General features: G+C 34.8%; 4 protein-coding genes across 5 annotated transcripts in view; 2 read left to right on the top strand and 2 right to left on the bottom strand.

Annotated features, from left to right (window-relative positions):
• The window catches only part of LOC125834644 (nudix hydrolase 8-like), a 117,596-nt gene that overhangs the window by 10,641 nt on the left and 88,952 nt on the right, over nucleotides 1-18,003 (top strand). The window lies entirely within an intron of this gene.
• On the top strand, nucleotides 177-1,418 carry LOC125834686 (trihelix transcription factor ASIL2-like). Its single transcript, XM_049513823.1, has one exon. It carries the CDS (start codon nucleotides 177-179, stop codon nucleotides 1,416-1,418), a length of 1,242 nt encoding a protein of 413 aa, XP_049369780.1.
• LOC125834648 (light-harvesting complex-like protein 3 isotype 1, chloroplastic) lies at nucleotides 2,865-6,502 on the bottom strand. The gene is made up of 3 exons (XM_049513780.1): nucleotides 6,048-6,502; nucleotides 4,045-4,182; nucleotides 2,865-3,354 (listed from the first exon to the last, which is right to left on the bottom strand). The coding sequence occupies exons 1-3, from the start codon at nucleotides 6,415-6,417 to the stop codon at nucleotides 3,104-3,106; spliced, it is 759 nt and encodes a 252-aa protein (XP_049369737.1). The 5' UTR covers nucleotides 6,418-6,502; the 3' UTR covers nucleotides 2,865-3,103.
• On the bottom strand, nucleotides 8,481-14,797 carry LOC125834632 (GATA transcription factor 26-like). Of its 2 annotated transcripts, none has more exons than XM_049513761.1 (8): nucleotides 14,636-14,797; nucleotides 12,363-12,728; nucleotides 11,066-11,495; nucleotides 10,841-10,913; nucleotides 10,417-10,520; nucleotides 10,093-10,279; nucleotides 9,856-9,976; nucleotides 8,481-9,025 (listed from the first exon to the last, which is right to left on the bottom strand). In XM_049513761.1, the coding sequence occupies exons 1-8, from the start codon at nucleotides 14,673-14,675 to the stop codon at nucleotides 8,715-8,717; spliced, it is 1,632 nt and encodes a 543-aa protein (XP_049369718.1). In that variant the 5' UTR covers nucleotides 14,676-14,797; the 3' UTR covers nucleotides 8,481-8,714. The 2 variants fall into 2 exon arrangements, with proteins under 2 accessions (XP_049369718.1, XP_049369720.1); XM_049513763.1 differs by lacking the exon at nucleotides 14,636-14,797 and adding an exon at nucleotides 12,858-12,888.

Raw genomic sequence — 18,003 nt, forward strand, 5'->3', positions numbered from 1 at the left:
CCACCCTATTTTCCTCTACTTTTATATTATACTCAACATCATCAATACAATAACAATCTCCACCACCCCACCACCTTTGCTATCTTGCACCACTCTAGTACTACCCATTCCTCCACCCTTTTATTTAAAAGCCACTCAATTTGCTATAAACAAAACCACACACACCCCATTTAACGATGTCGTCTAACGTTGATTCTACCGTCGTAGTAGCAGAAGATGCCGTCCCGGAGGAGAAGCCACCGCCGCCGGCGAGGAGATTTCCACCGCCGTGTTGGACCCAAGAAGAGACTTTAGCTCTTATTGAAGCCTACCGTGAACGATGGTACGCTCTCCGCCGTGGGTACCTACGGACGGCTGACTGGGATGCGGTGGCAGCTACCGTGACCAGCCGCTGCCCAGATGCTTCTCCGGCGAAAACATCAGCTCAGTGCCGACACAAAATGGAAAAACTCCGGCAACGCTACCGTGCTGAGAAGCAGAGATCCCTTTCCTGCCCGACCGGTAGGTTTTTCTCATCTTGGTTCTTCTTTGATAACATGGACGCCATGGAAAATGGTACTACTGTTGCAGCAATCAGATCTAATAATCAACAAATCGCCGAGAAACAACAAACGGTTACTGCTGTTTCTGGTGATGGTTATGCTTTAAAAACAATGATTGATCAGAATTTATTGAAATTGAAGATCAATCAAAAGAATGGTATAGCTTCACCCCCAAATTTCATGTTTAATCATGCTTTAGCTGCGACAAAATCCGAAAAGATTAACTTTGCTACTAGGATTCCAAATGGGTATTGTTCATACATGGATATGGGACCTAGCAAACAAGAACATCCACATGATCTTGAGTTTTCAAGTGGGTATAGGATGAAAAATGGAATTTCAATGAAAGCGAAGCGAACAGGGAGGATTATTGGAGATGTAAATGGATTTGATCAAGGAGGAATTAAAGGTGGGGGGAATTTTGTAATGAATCCTAGTTTTGATTGTGATGAAGGAAGTGAATATAATGGAAGCAATGCTAATGATGGTTTCCATATTAGGAATATGGGTGTTTCCAGCTCAAGAAGAAGTTATAATAATGGGAATGTTGAACAACAACCCAATCTTGATTCTAGGTTCAGTCCTGGTTTGTCGAAATTCGGGAAGAAGGGAGGAGGTGGTGTAGGGATGAAGAGGGGGAGAGATCCGGTGGAAGAGATGGTTTTATCGATTAAGTTATTAGGCGAAGGGTTCATGAAAATGGAGAAAATGAAGATGGAAATGGCAAAGGAAGTGGAGCAAATGAGAATGGAGATGGAGATGAAACGTAACGAGATGATACTCGAATCACAGAAGCAGATTGTGGAAGCATTCGTGAAGGTCTTAGGTGAGGTTCACAAGAACAAGAATGCGAAGACTGTTTCACCTGAATCATAGCTCTCTTTAAAGCATTATGTTGAATTCCATTGTTTTTCTGGAGGGCATTGGAGTGACAACAACGACGACAACTCAATCCCAAACAAGTTGGAGTACGCTCGTTTTGATGGTTCTTGATTTGTATGCTCTGTGCTTTACATTTGCTGTCTATTTCTGACTTGTGTGATCATCATAGTTGATCAAAGTTTTAGTCTTTTAGATCTGTTTGCATTTTCCAGGCAATCTGTAGCATATAGCAATGTGTACAGCTACTAGTTTTAGTAGTAGTAGTTGTTATTTATATAGTATTGTGTTGTAGTAGGATTATGAGAAGTGATGAGGGATTTATCTTGATCTGATTCTTAAAGAATGTTACAACTCTTTTGCCTTTTATCAATTGGTTGACTACTTTACTTTTGTTGGTATTTGCCTTGAATATACATATGCTGCCCCTTAAACTTGCTCGGTTATTTTATTTAGTCATCTGAAACTAAGGCTTTGTGGAACTTGATGTGAGATGGAGAGTTTATGTTGATTTCCATTGTTTCTGGAGGGCATTTGAACAAATACGACAACACCTCAATCCGAAACAAGTTGGATTATGTTGGTTTTGAAGGTTCTTGATTCCTTTTTGTCTGTGTTTTACATTTGTTGCTTATTTCTGACTCTGTGATTATCATAATTGATCAAAGTTTTAGCCTTTTAGGTATGTTGGCATTATCCAGGCAATCTGTAACATATAGTATTGTGTACAGCTACTAGTTTTAGTACTTCATCTGTAAAATAAGTGTCGTTTTAGCTCATTCCAAAAAATAATAAATACAAGGTACAGTTTATGAAGTTGCAACTCCTTTGCCTCATCAATTGGTTAACTGCTTTGCTTCTGATGAAATTATTATTTGGAAAATAGCTTTCACAAGGAAAATATCATTTGCTTCGAATAAGGAAAAACAAGTGCATTATACTATAAACTAATTTCAAGATTTTATTAATTAAAGATCTCACTTCATTAATTTGAGCAAAGCTTTGGCAAAAAAGTGATGAAATCTTTCTATTCTTACAAATGTTGACTCTCATGTTACACTTAATGTGAGAGATTATGAATATTTATCACTTATTTTATACCCAGACTTTGCAATCAGAGTCTCTTAAGAGTACCAATAATCATAATCATAGGAATTAAACAACTACAAGTGAGCTCTATGTTGCTCGGACTTTTCAATAATGTTGTTGAACTGTGTGTCTAATCCTCCAAAAATGCATAACTTTTGAAAAATCCACCAATCGTCTCAGAAATATTGAAGTCCAAACAACATGGAGTGAATTTGGCCATTTTTCGACTTTGATCCTGTCAAATCAAAGCATCACTAACAAGTAAAGATGCTCATTGACCAAAGTATTACAGACACTTATTTGCCAACCCAGCCAGGAAATGAAAATTGTGAAGTTATTTTTGCACTAAAAGGATTAGAAAAACAATATTCATGATCAGCAAAAAGACTTTACAACAATGGCAGAAGAACTAAATATAAAATCATTGCCCAGAAACAGAAAAAGGCAAAAAAGAAAAAAATTACATGGCAGACCAAGCACTACAACAAAATGGAGAATACGATTAACATATTCTCCTTTGACTAGCATAGAAGAACTACCTGGATTACATTCTCCTGTAAATATGAAAAACTAATGTTATACTAGAAACAATCTCAAGAATCCTTCGAACTGCTTGAGGTCTCATCTTTCCAAGATGCTTGCCATTGTTTGTCATAGAAAGTAGTCTCTTCCAACAACTTTTTGATAGTTTCTAAATCCTCATTCTTGCGGATTAGGAGGACACCAGCCACGGCTACAAACAATAGCGTTTTGCAAAAGAAATTCCCCATTTGGTCGACGAGGCCTACACCAGTCAAGCTATCCACAAAGTAGGCCATAAAGAAACCAATCATTGCAGCACGACCTGTACAAGATTCACATCACCACTTAGTTGATCAGCTTAATCCTAATATACGTACTGCTTTGTGTGTGAGAACAGGATACAATAGCGAGCAAAAAGGATATGAACCTCCTTAAAACTGTAAAAAAAAACAGTTCAAAGCTGGAATGGTCAGAAAACAAAGAAACAGCTGTAATACTACTAAAATAGTGTCCATTAATGTTATTTTTGTTGCTACTGTCCTGTTACTATCTGTTGTATTTGTTACTATCTGCTATTTTCTTGTACTTCTATTACTTCTTTCTTTGAACTGCTTAAGACTATTTTTCCCGTGAGCCGATGGTCTATCAGAAACAGTCTCTCTACCCCTGAGGTTGGGCTAAAGTTTGTGTACACTCTACCCTCCCTAGACCCCAGTTTGTGGGATTATACTAGGTATGTTGTTGTTATGGATATTTTGGTCCTTGTGGCATGAAAGAAATAAAAGATGTTTTGAAAACAAGTCGTCAGCAGTATGTTCTAAAAAGTAGGATCTTGTTCTAATGTTGGTGTAACATGCAGTTCCTTTTGGATGTAAATTCATCAACTTTTTGGATTCCCTGCCTATTAGAGGGGACAAAAATCTTTTTGCTGTACATATTCACAACCAGCTCGGCGCAATCAATGAAACTTCAATTACTTATCAAGAAAAAGGAAAAGGGATATGAAGCAAACCATTGAGACGTTCTGCTTCAGGAAGATGGAACCTCTTCATCCATGCCCACCAAGGAATAATTGAGGTGTCGAAAAGCACAGGATCTTCATTACTTGATGACTCGGGGTTATCTTCTAACCATTTCCTTCTCCTAACCTCTGCAAAATGAATAGCCATCAATTTTTATATTGCGATAATTTCCAAAAAGGGACAAAAAGGAGACTGTTGTTAATGTCTACTACCACTAGGCACAACCGATTAAATCTTAAAATCAAGAAAGCCAATGTATTTATCAAGAAGGCATCAAATGTAGGTTAATGACTGGAAGAAAGGATGAAAGATTGCAACTTTTTAAAGTGTATTAGCAAATGAATCTAGCGGAGGAAAAGGGATCAACAACTCGTAGTTATAAAACTAACAACTGCATATAATCTAAAACAATCCATCAATTCAAGAAAGTCATCATTTCATGTGAGTAATATTTTGGATTGAGAGACATCTTAGATGAACATCTTCTTGTACTGTCTGTAATTCATCAAACATACAGATAACTCTAATTCAAGAATTTGATCCAGCCAAAGTGCAAGAAAGCACATCTATCAATACCTTCTAGTCCATGGCTCCCCCATGTTGTGTGCCGCAAATCCTTCACAAGCAAACTTCATAAACAATTTTGCTCCACAATTTCTTAGTTGTTTTATTTCATGCTCATTCTCAATCTTTTAAACTTCATCTTTAACCCTGCTTAAGGTTCAAAAGCATTTACGCGGCACTTCTCTTACAAAATACTACTCCCTTCGTTTCAATTTTTGTGCCTTACTTTCCTTCTTAGTTTTTTGAAAATGGCTGCCTCTTTCTCTATCTAGCAACTCTTACATTTCCATATCTCACATGACATGTTTAAGGCTACAAGATTCAAAAGACAAATTAGTATATTAGACACGTCTTTGGTAAGACCACAAGATCCAAAAATACCCCTCATTTTCTTTAAATCTGCTTAGTCAAACTAAGACACCTAAAATGAAACGGAGGGACTAATGCCTTTTGACTTCTTCATTTGGTGACCAAAACTCAGCATTACACCATCTCCAGATACACTGGATGGCATGCACACCCACTTTCAAAAAGCCCAACTATAGTACTTACATATATTTCTTTGTTTCATTTTAAATGACACTTCCTTTTTTAGGCCGTCCCAAAAGAAGTGACCCCTCTATATTCAGGTACTCGGCAAAATAGTGAGGTGATTGCAGGCTAAACCAATACCCATGTAATAGAAAACGATCTTCCAATTTTACTCTTAACGAAATCCTCTTATGGGCGATAGAAACGACATGGCATGTGCAAGACAACAAGCTTTCTAATGCTACTTATGATGTGCCCACTAGTTTTTTTTATGCTCAGGCCCATACGTTGTCACATTACAACCTGAGCCCATGGTACGTATTGTCTCCTTTGGTCTGATAGACCTTACGAACTTTTGCCCCTTGGGCTACGCCATCATCGAGCCTAAAAGCATGCATATGTGAACTTGTGTGTGCCTTATAAACCTCCTCACTTTCCTCTCTCATTTTGAAGTGGGATTCACTTAAATTATCATATGCACCACTTTTTCAGATGTTTGCTAGCCTAGAAGCCTATTAGTAACTTTAAGAAACAACACAAGCCTCTGCTTTGCAGATACTTAGACATATAAATGAATCAACTTCAAGAAAAAACTTAACAAAAAAATCAAATTGGAGATAAGCAAGACTCAATTTCACACTTGATAGTACAGGTACAAAACTCGAATAATCGGATACTTGACCCTTAGCTCTTTTTTTTAAAGAACATTAGCACTTCTAGCTTTCTAGAGCTTGGCCTAACAGGATATAAGTCTAGCAAGTAGAGTTAATTAGTAGCAACAACCAAGAACATAGCTTGAAATTGGCAAAAAATAAATGTTTAGAACTTTAGTTACTTCTACTTAAGTCATAAAAATGAATCAATTTCAAATTAGAGATGTACAAAACTCTTATCTCACCTGCATCAATGACAGAATCCCAATGAACCTTCCCATCTTTCTCAAATTTCTTCAAATCCCAAGTTCCTCCAACCCACCTAGCATCCTGAAACTTCCTCACCTCCTCCGTCTCCGTCAATGGAGCTCCGGCGACCACCACTGGCGACGACCCATTTGAGTTTAACAGCACCCCATTAGACCCCTCATCCTTTTCTTTCTCTATAGTGACAGCAGAAGAAGAAGAAGAAGAAGCATCATCAATGGATTTAGGGGAAATTAAAAAGGGTTTTTTGAGAGGTAATGGGAGAAATGGTTTGTGGGTTAAATGGGATTTTGGAGGAGAGAGAGATGCGAAATGGAGTGGAGGAGATGAGAATAAGGCTATAGACATTGTTGTTGGAGCTGTGAATTTGATAGAGAAGAAGAAGAAGAAGAAGAGCTCAACTCTCAGCCGCAAAAATGGGAACTTTGTATAAGCATTTGTTACTCTAATTTACTAGTCTGCTCTGTTTTGTATTTTCGTTTTGACACGAAATTTAAGAAAGTACGAATATTTTTTTTAATATTTAATGGTCTTAAATTAAAAATATTTCTCTTATTTGTTATATTTTGACTTGTCATACTAAGAAAATAATGATTGATATGATTATTTTAGTATACTACTTTCAATAATTGCTCCATATGTCTCATGTTAGATGAACACTTTCTATTTTAGATATGATTAAGAAATCATTAATAGATTGATTAACTATACTACTTAGTTTGTTCATTTTTACTTGTCACTTGTTCCTAAAATATATTTCATTTTTATTTGTAACTTTTGATATATCAAGAAAAGACAATTATTTTTTTGGGAAAATTATATATAATAGCAAACTATTAATTCAAATTAAATGATATGACCATGGTTTGATTTAATTATACACTATAACAAACTTACTATTTCGCCTCTCTCCCTGGTGAATCTCGCTCGCCACTCTCGTTCTCGCTGGCAGTCTCCCTTGCCTCTCTCGCTTTTATACAAACACAAATGTATAAAATGCGTTTGTGTTTGTATACAACAAGAAAAAATTGTATATATACATATATTTTCGTTCTCCTCTCCCAAATCTCACTCGCCACTCTCACTTTATACAAACACAAATGTATACATTGCGTTTGTGTTTGTATAAAGCGAGAGAAAATTGTATATAAAAATACAAATGCATATATTTTCGTCCTATACACTTATGATTATACAAATACGATCTTTCCTTGCCCAACTTACTTTTATCTTTCTCTCTTTCTCGCTTTATACAAACACAGATTATACAATTGATTCTTTTGCATATGTATACCGAAACGGATTATACAATTGTTTCTTTTGTATATGTATAGCGAAATATACATATTAATAGCCATAACAAACATAAAGTTTGCTATGGAGCACAATTATGCAAACTATAGCAATAACATACAAATATGATTTTTATGTTTGCTATATGTGAAAATTACTCTTATTTTTTCCATGTTTTTTACTCTTAGAAGTTAGAATTAAATAATATTCTTCATAGTATCATTTTTCAAGACTCAATACTTACCACTCCACATCCCTAGTTGGTACTTTGATCCTTTCTATAACTTTCATCCACTTTATTGACCATTAAACCAAGACATCCATCGAAGCTTGTTTGATCTTATGCAAGGTGATGTTGGGTCTGATCGGTTGTGACACAAATAAAAATGCATGCTACAAAAAATATGATAGAGTCTGATACATTAATTGTCTACTCAATATCTTTGTATGATTCCTTTATTAATCCCCTTCTTATAATCGATCTTTTCCTTTACACAAGTCCATTGTTCCTATTTGATTGTTCCAAGGGTAGGGATAACAACAAGACAAGACTAGTAGAGCCGGTATGACCTTATGCAGGATGAGATTGGGTTAAATCAGAGCCGGTATGACCTTATGCAGGATGAGATTGGATTTGATCAGAGCTGGTATGACCTTATGCAAGATGAGATTGGGTCTGATCAGTTGCCACACAAGGATCGAGTATGATACATCAACTGTTTACCTAATATCCTTGCACTATTTCTTTGGTAATCCCCTTCTTCTTTACGGTCTCCTTTGCTCAAGTCAATTTGTCCTTGTTCTGGTTGTTCCGAAGGTAGGGATAGCAACATGAACAAGGCAATGCCAATATGACTGTATCCAGGGTTAGGTTTACTCTAACCTTACTAGGGCAGGTGCAAGACGAGTTGAAACAATTTTTTACGAGTTCAGGCTTAACCCACCCCGCCCCATTGTCATCCCTAAAATTAGTAAGGAACTCTACTCCTTCCATTTGGAGAGTTGAAGTCTTTAGGAGGATAGAATATCACCACCAATAGAACTAACACACTATAATTAAGCCATAAATTTCACTGCATACAATATTTCTAGCCCACTCATTACCATCTCTGCATTTCAACTTATATTACACAGTTTTCATCAAGGGGAAAACAACCATATCCATATGGTAATTTTAAAAAATCCGGTTTCAATATAGGTCAACAGCGAAAAGATAATAGGTAACCATCCGAATCCCTTTGACAAATTCCAATATAAAGTTTGCATGGGATATGCAACACTACGATGTTGTTTTGACTTTTAACTAGCTTTTTGATATCCTAAGGAAAGCAAGCAAAGTAATGATGGTATTGTTAGGGACGGACGAAATGTGGAGGGTACATTGAGCTACTAGTAGTACTTGCTTGAGTAGTAAAACTTGATGTAGGTAAGAGTAGTTCCGCCTGAGGGCAGTAGCTATTGGATGGCACGTCCAGCAGCAAGTCCTGATGGGAGTTTTCATTTGCAGAACAGAAAGAATCCAGAACGAGGGAACTATTCTCAGAAGGCAAGGCAAACGAGCTTCTTGGACTGAAGCAAGAGCCATCATTGTCTACTAGTTCCTTCTGCTCATAGATGCTTTTCATCACCACCCTTTTGGGGCTCTTCATTGTCGTCTTTGCACCTGAAGCAAAATAGCTTGTAAATCTTAATTTGTAGGAATTAGCAAATATATAATCAAAGAACACATTGCACATGGCAATGGAGCAAAAGCTTTTTCTTTTCTTTTTCATTCTTTCTAGGTGGGGGAGGCAGGGGAAAAACTAGAGTTCAAGGTACGGGTTCAGTCAAACCTAGCAACTTTGATCCAAACAGTGCTTGTCTTAGGAAATCCATTTAATATGTACAAACTATTAATTTAGAACCTGATAACTTAAAAGGGCTAGAATCCGGGACCATAAACTTCAAATCTTGGCTCCGCCTCTATGGGAGGAGATTCTTGTATATTCACCCATGAATTTGAACAATGGTTTAATTTGAGAAAGGTCTATCGAGAATATATGAGATAATCATAATTGATGTACTACAAGAAACTACAATGTCCTATCCACTGGTATGATTATCGATGTACTACAAGAAACTACAATGTCCTATCCACTGGTTAGGGAGGGGGCTTGTACAAAGAAATAATAGAAGACAGATATATTTAGGTAGATCTTTATCATATGAATCCCTTGCTTCTAACATCTCTCATTATAAGCCAATTTACACCAACACATTATGTCATAAGTCAAGCTACGTGGTTGCTCATTTGTGAAGAAATAAGCCATTGCATCGTAAGGAACATTTTCTGATTCTTATGAGTTATATGGCACAGCAAATAACAAGTTAAAAAAATTAGTTGTGAATGCTCAAAACTAAATCAAAGTTTAGTTGTCTACAACAGAAACAAGTGTACGGCAGAATAATTGTCAAATGTCATAATGGAATAAGTAAAAGAGGAACACAACTGACCTGAACACTTCGGATATTGCCCCTCCCGTGGTTTCTTCACATTAGCTGAATGACATGTGCCAACAACATTTGGCTCTCGGGCAACTTCAGAGCCGCTGCTACTATTCTTACATTTTTTGTCCTATCAAAGAACAAAATTAGCTTCAATAAAGTTGCACTTTACATTTAGCAGATGTAACATAAAAGATGGTGCGTCACATGTTCAATATCTATGCAGCGAATCGTTAGTAACCAAACCTTGAGTAAATTATATTGTTGCATCCACTTTGACTTTGTTAAATAGCACAATATAAATCTCTTCAAGTTTCTACAATCTTCTAATGTCACTCCTGAAAATGAGTTATCAAAAACACCTTCTGCGAGAAGTTTCTGGAAGGAACACAGGTTCTCCTCGAATTGAGAGCTCTCGAACACGCTTCTAAGACTAAAGAGAGAGAAAACAACACAAAAACAATCAGCTGGTTGAGCTACCTAGATCGAATTTTCTTTCTTGTTCGAGTTCAATATAAAGCCAAAACAAAACATGACCGAGAAAGTGAACAACAGAGAAGACAGACAAACCTATCTGGAGGCGCAAAAGAATCAACAGGTGGTAAGTACTTCAGTAGTTGCTGCTGTTCATCACTTGACAAATGACTTGTGAATTCTTCATAATTAAGTACATCCTGTACCCAAGTATTCACATAATCTTTCAACTTTTGATTAATACGAGTAACATCTAAAACTGAATCAATTTTGGAAATGGCCAAGACATGTATTGTTGAAGAGGAAGCAAATCCACACAGGTCAAAAGTTGTTCATCAAAAGATAAAGATCACTTTTAAGTCTACAAGAACACTCAACTAAAAGGCTGGAGCATAGAGAAATATTGTGGATACAGAGTCGTGCAGCACGCACAAGTTGGCATTGTTGGGACATGCTATGGTTGTATTAATAGAAAGCAAAAAAAAATTTCTTCATAGGAATACAAGAGAGAATAAAATACCTTCAGGTCTATATAGCGAAGGGGTGAATTATGATGTCCAAGAATTTGTAGTTTTTCAAGGTGATCCTTGTTTCTGCAAAAAAGAATTATAAAATAAAACAATCAGAAAGATAAAATAGCAGATATGATGCATTTAACACCTCATATTCTGTCTGAACACACGCAGAACAAATTTTCCTTTCTCAAAGGAACTTTACATGCTATCAAGACTAATAGAGAAAGCACCTTTTAATCTGGTCTTGTTCTATAGCCGGACCAGTAGGTTTCTTGATTCTCTCGGTACCCATATTTGGTGAATTGACACCCTTACTAATATTTACAGGAGGGGTAGTCAATCGTGAATAAGCATCACTGACAGAACGGTGCTTGTTGTCAACGGAAAGAGAGCTGGCTTCCGATTCTTCTTCTCTACCTATTGTACTAGGATGCCGCATTAGTACACTTCCATGTCCTATCTCAACAGAAACCATAGACTTGTCACTCTCAAAAAGCAACTCCTCCTCAGAGGATGCAGACAAGTATGAACTTTGTTGTTCATGTAAGATGGTATATAGGTCTTTAGTGAGCTTTTCTACTGAAGATGGCTTTGGACGATTGAAACAGGTTCTCTTCCTTGAAGGCACCGTTGAATCCCATATATTGGATTGCGCTGGACCTGAAAACCAAATTAACGTGTAAATATTTCATGCAGCTATTGAAATCAAAAGGGATGGAGAGCCAAAAAAACACCAAAACAATAACTTAAAGCACAAGAAAATGCTAAGAACAAAATTACTCTACCAAGCTCAAGATTTGGCACCAAAATTTTCAGTTTAGAAGAAAATGCATCCGTAATACTAGAGAAGGGGGGCAGTAATTATCCAAAAATATCCATACTGGAGATTGGAGAATGTGAAATAATTCTGTGAACAACAACATACCTAATGAAATCACACAAAGTGGGGTCTGGGGAGGGTAGTACACAGACCTTAGCCCTACCTCGTGGAGGTAGAGAGGTTCTTTTCGAAAGACCCTCAGCTCAAGTTGTATCAAATCAAAGTAGTAATGAAAAGGGAAAACGACAGTGAAGAAAACATGACAACTAATAGAAAAGTAGTGCAGAGCATACAAGCAAGGAGCAGTAAGATCAATAAAATAGAGCAATCACCTAAACATAATAAATAACAGATAACAAAACCGAGAAAACTAATGCTATGACAGACACAGGTTCTAGACTACCACCAATCCTAATCCCGTTGAAAAGCAAGACAACACTCAACTATCTACCCTAATTTGCGATCTCCATACCTAATAATAGATGTCGAACAGAAACAGTAGGCATCAACAAATAGGAGTCCCTGTACAATTTATCAAGTAGCTATTAGAATATCTACTTATGTAATATCTATATCTCCGATAAACAATTAACTCAGTTTCCATATCAAAGAGAATGACCCCAACTGTAACACAACAATCCTGCCTCTTCTGGAGAAGGGAAAAGTAGTTCACAGTTTAATGTTTGCAGTTCTTGGCTTTTGTTTACCTGTCAAATCACTTGCTTCAGCACTACCAAACTGCGCACAGCTCTCAGAGTTTGAGACAGCAGAGCCAGAACTTGACCTATTGCTAGTATCTTCATCTAAGACCTTACGGAAACCTAGATTATAATCAGGAGGAGTTCCAACTTCAGCATTATCATGACTTTGCTTTCGTTTCAGAATTTTGGCCTCTTTGTTCTTCATAGAAATGTTTTTGAACCGTGAAGCCCTGTGTTCCTCAAAGTCACAAGGTTCTGCTCTTGCATGCAGAGGAGTATAGTTTGCCAAAGTCCCTTTTGTTCTCCACCGAGATCCACATGCGTTGCACAGTATTGGCTTTTCTGGAGGTCCATTACGCCAAAGTGGAGTACCTGCAGCATGATTTTGATGGTTAAGAATGTACTCAAAGTAAATGATCTTGGGAAGAATTAATGGTATCTAAAATACTGAAAATTTGGAAAGAATGGAAGCATCGAAGAAATAGAAAAGAAGAAACTAACTAGCAGGCTGACATTTCATGTGCAACGAGAACTGAAAAGATGGTATACATCTTTCCGGAAACATAGAAAGGAGTAAGATTGGCCAATGATGGTCACTTCTTATGTAAATCAACGAAATGATACACCAGCTTTCCTTCTCATGTTTTCAGTTGCAGAAGGTAAAAGAATACTGGCAGCTAAAGTAGACGAAAGATCTACAAATGATTCTTCCATAGAAGTGTAACAAATTAAGTACACAGACAAAGAACGTAACTCATTAATCATTGTCAAAAGAAAGCTGAGGAAGTTATTATCCAGTGGAGCAATCAGACAAGCAAAAGAAAGCCATCCACTCAACAACTAAGCTAAGAGTAGGATAAAATAAACGAGCAACGAACTCCATAGAATTTTCCATCAAAAGTCGTGCATTGGATGGCTTAAAAAGCCAAGCTTAAAGAGTTATACTCCTAAGAACAATAAAAGGGCCATCTGGCGCACGAAGCATCACACATTCACGTAAGATACAAGGAAGAGCCGCAACCCAAGGGGCAACAAGACATCTTTAACAACCTCCTGTAAACCTACTTGAACTCGAGCCATTTTACAGTCCAAACCAGTTTATCACCTCTGTGTGCATGAACAATTTGCCACACAAGTCAACATCAAGCAAACAAGCATTTCCAATTTCCAAGATGACTTTAAGTAATATCATGTTGGAGAGAGTATCCAATTCAAAGGCAACCTAAAAATTTGTCACAATGGGCCAACTATCACAATGTCGAAACCAGCCCAAGCAGGAGCTGGAAACAAGCAACTTGATCACAAGATTCAAAAAATATAAGATAAAACTTCAAGCCTTTGCTTAGTGAGACACTGACAAAGGAAGTGCTATCATACAGCTTATTTGATTCTATAATTGTAACGGAAGCATGAATTAGCAATCAAACACATTAGTTCCAGGAAGGAACTTTTCATATTATAAAAATCAGTGAACATGAATATAGATGAGTCTTGTCATCTTTGTGCGGTATTTGCTCCTTAAAGGACCATATCAATGCCACATTGAGCAAGAATTCAGCTTGCACCAATAGCAACTAAAATACAAGCACCTAACGAAGTACATTTCTACATTTAGGAAGCTATGTTACATGGACTACTTATAGGGATCCCATATGGATGTGTGTAAGCATATGGTATTGGTATGCGCAACGTTGCTGATTTTAAGTATATTTTGAAGGGCATGCACAAAGTACCCTATACCCATGTCTAATGCATTCGAGGAAATCCGTTTGATATCAAGGCAAATGAAGGATCCATTACACATAGTTTAGAAGGGAAATCAAGAATTCAACACAATCAAAATATCCACAATTTTGTTGGAAACAATAAGGGAATGACTTGAACTCCTAGATGTTTTAGCAATATTTTTACACACAAATAAACTATAAGAGAGTCAATGGTTGGAAGAAATAAAAAAGTAAACTATTTTCAGAAATGAATTCTAACTCAAAACCCCAGTATTGAAATTCAGAGATTTCACTAACAGTACAAACAAAACAAAATTCAAAACTAAATGCACTGGATGCATAATAGTACATATCAATCTTTATTTGTTCAATGTGCTAGTATTTTTTACATTTTTGAAGCAACAACCATATGGGTATCCAGTTCAATTATTGAACAACTCATCTAAGCCAAATTTTTTTTACAAAACATCAAGAATTCTACAGGGACACAAAAAAGACTCCACCTTTCTTGAAAATTCACAAAAAAAATACATTGAAGAATTAAGAACTCACTTGTAACACCACAGTGATAGCAAGGTCCTTCCTTTCCCATCTTTCCAATCTTTTTTTTTTTTCGTAAAATTTCACAAAAACAATTAAATTGAAAAGGGAAGAAAAAAAAACCAGTCTTGTGAAGAAAAAGCTTCTCTTTTTTTGGTCTTCCTAAGAAAATAAAATTAAAAAAAGTATAAAAATACAATCTTTACAAGTTTTTGATTATTCTCTTCACCCTTTTAATAGCAAAATTTATATACTTTTTTCTGCAATAGACCCAAAACAAACTTCTGCAGAAAACACACAAAAACTCAAGAAAACACAGAGAAGTCTGTATCTTAAAGTCCCAGAAAACCCCCCACTGAAAAACAGCCAAAATATATGAACAAATTTATCAAGAAATTGAGATGGGGTTTCTTTTTTCTACTTCTTTTTTTTTTTTTTGAAGAAATCAGCTGAAAATTTGTACAATATTTTTTTTAATAGCAAATGAAAGACCCATTGAAGGAATCTAATAAATGGTTGGAAAATAAAAGGAAAGGATGGAGTTGTTTCTGTATGACCTTCTTTGTTCTATTGTAAAATTTGTAATGTTTTAGCTTTCTTTACTAATGCTTTTCCTAAAAAAAATAATAATTTAAATGTGTAATTCAAAAGGCAAATATATGATATATAATAATCACTTAATGTACACATAAGTTTCTTTTCTCTTTTTATTTTTATTTTTATTGCATTACGGTTCGTAATTTGGTATTTTTATTACCTTATTAGTTTGGAGTCGTATCGTATATGATTTATTAACGAGTTAACATTGACGGATCATAGGACCCACATACTAATTCAGATTCACACTCATTAAAGGAGGAAACACTCTATTTGATTTGTCTATTTATAAATTTTGATATCAAAAATTGAAATGACATTTCAATTTTTTTTTAATCATTTTAAATATTGAAAATTTAAGTGAGAATTTTAGGATTTCTTTTGTTTAATCTCCAACTAAATAATAAGAATTTCTCTCTTTTTCTTTGTTGAAAGATTTTGAAATGTTCCAAGTCCTAATTTATTAAGAATGTATATATAGAAAATTATTTTCTTTTTAAAAATATATGGACTTCATAAGTTTTGAAAGATTATTATTTTATTGCTTAATATTCTTGTTGACTTGAGACTTTTTTTTTCTTCAAATCTAATATTGCATTATTTCCAATTTTACCCTTTCCTCTTTCCACGATCCAAATTTGAGTTTAGTTATATTTAGTGTTAAATACTTTTCTTAAATTTGCATTAAATCAAAACTAATAAAATCAATTTATTTAAAGAGTAGATCCACTTCCAATTTTTAGGCATTATGATGACATGATGTTGATTAATTTTATTTTTATCCTTAGTGGTTTCTTCCTCGAAAGACATTTTTTCCATCTAGTATGTTGAAAATCTCTTTGCTGAAATATAGTGTATAATTAAATAAATAATAGTATGTATATTTATATATATAATATACTATAGATGTGTTTGGTATGAAGAAAAATGAAAAAAAAAAAATTTTCTTTATATTTGGTTAGTCAAAATATTTTCTCTGGAAAAATAATTTATTTAAAATTGATAAAAATGACTTTCTGAGTGTAAGTGCGAAAAACAAATTTCATAAGTGGCATTCAAGATAATTGTCTCCTTTCACCCACCCAACAACCCCAGTCCCCACAGCTTGATCATCTCACCTTCGAACCTCCTCAACTCCCTTTATAATGAAGGGTCTCACATATGATGAAAAAAGAGCGAGTGGTCTCCTTATATGATATTGGACAATCTTCCCTCGTGAGCTACCTTTTGAGGTTGAGTTAGGTCTAAGATTCACTTACTTATAGAGCACGACTCATTTCAATTATTGTTTATCGATGTTAGGTCCCCATATTAAATTGTTCACAATCCAGATGTCCAGTTTTGAGCGTAAGGTGGGGTGTTGAAGAGTTCCACAACGAATGAAAAAGAAATGAGTGGCCTCCTTAATAACATTGGACAATCCCTCATGAGCTAATATTGAAGGTTAAGTTAGGTCCAAGATACGTTTCTTACACCACCTTATCCATGCTCATATTGTGTGCATTTATTTATATAATATAATTAATATACATGAGAGTATTAAATGAAATTAAGAAATTTTATTTATAACAACTTTATATTTAGCCACAAAAAAACAAGTATTTGTGTAGAGTAAAGTACAACATCCATGGTAATATAAATGGGCAATTTAAATGGAGAGATACTCCACATGTCCAATCTAATTGCCATGTTTCAAATTATTTAAGCTTTGATTTTACAAGATTTTTTGGAAGATAAATATAAAATGAGGAGAATTATAATTCTAAAATCAAACTTATTGTAAAAAAAATAATATTTTATCTTGTAATGAGAGGGGAAAAAAAGACATTTTTTTTAGTTAAATTGTATGCTTAGTTTAGTGCCTTAAAAGGGTTATTTGGTTGGTGAAACAAGGTATAATAATTTTGAGATACAGTACAATACTATTGTACTTTATTCCGCGTTTGATTATTGGTAACAATTAATTCTGTAAATTATTTTGTACTAAAATAGTGAAATTAACTAAATTTCATAAAATATTTTTATTTATCTCATCCCATATTTAAACAAAAATATTATTTTTCTATTGTGCCACGTGGCACAAATTCACCTACCTCTCATGGTATTGGTCATTTTCACTTAAAACACATCATATGGGATTTCAACAAATCGAGTCATCAATTGATTCAAGGACACCTCAAACCCCACTTCAAAGAAATTATATAAAAAAAAAAAAACAAGAAGTTAAATCGTGATTTTCAGAGGAAATGATCTCCTATGATCAATAAACGATTTAAAGAAAAAAATACAAAAAAAATCTTTAATTAATCATATATTTTGCAAATGTATTTATATAATTCATGGCGGATCTAAAGCACAATCTATAAATTTATAAAAAAAAATCAGTAACATTTATTCAAACACCTTATATATTAAAAAAGTTATTAAATATCTATAAATATTTGACTAATAATTTAAGATCGATACAAAAAGCTTTTTTTCCTATCTTCATCTTAAATTCAATATTGTTATTAGTCTCTTTAAACTTTTACTATATAGTGGAAAATTTTAAAAATTCTATCTAGTTTGTACTAAATTTGAAATTTATTAGGTCGATTAATTACATTTGTGTTTTACAGAGAGAAAAATGTTTTTGTCTGTCGAGAATTTAAAAAATTCTTCATTAACCAAATGCCAAATAATATGATTTTGCACTATTTTGTGCTTTAGCAATTATCATACCATATACATCAAATGCTTTGATTATCGAATAAATTTCTCATATAATATGAATTTAACATAAT

The sequence above is a fragment of the Solanum verrucosum genome, unplaced genomic scaffold (genome assembly GCF_900185275.1).
Source record: "Solanum verrucosum unplaced genomic scaffold, falcon-dt-bn FXZP01000149.1, whole genome shotgun sequence".
Lineage (NCBI taxonomy): Eukaryota > Viridiplantae > Streptophyta > Magnoliopsida > Solanales > Solanaceae > Solanum > Solanum verrucosum.

What these genes read in the sequence shown, in the direction of transcription:
- LOC125834686 (XM_049513823.1), top strand. Translation starts at nt 177, where the DNA reads ATGTCGTCTAACGTTGATTCTACCGTCGTAGTAGCAGAAGATGCCGTC.
- LOC125834632 (XM_049513761.1), bottom strand. Translation starts at nt 14,675, where the DNA reads ATGGGAAAGGAAGGACCTTGCTATCACTGTGGTGTTACAA. An exon ending in GAACAAGACCAGATTAAAAG is followed by an intron (nt 10,914 to 11,065) that starts GTGCTTTCTCTA and finishes TCTTTTTTGCAG; the next exon opens with AAACAAGGATCACCTTGAAA. An exon ending in TTCGCTATATAGACCTGAAG is followed by an intron (nt 10,521 to 10,840) that starts GTATTTTATTCT and finishes ACTTGGGTACAG; the next exon opens with GATGTACTTAATTATGAAGA.
- LOC125834648 (XM_049513780.1), bottom strand. Translation starts at nt 6,417, where the DNA reads ATGTCTATAGCCTTATTCTCATCTCCTCCACTCCATTTCGCATCTCTC. An exon ending in GGATTCTGTCATTGATGCAG is followed by an intron (nt 4,183 to 6,047) that starts GTGAGATAAGAG and finishes TTCATTTTGCAG; the next exon opens with AGGTTAGGAGAAGGAAATGG. An exon ending in TGAAGCAGAACGTCTCAATG is followed by an intron (nt 3,355 to 4,044) that starts GTTTGCTTCATA and finishes AATCTTGTACAG; the next exon opens with GTCGTGCTGCAATGATTGGT.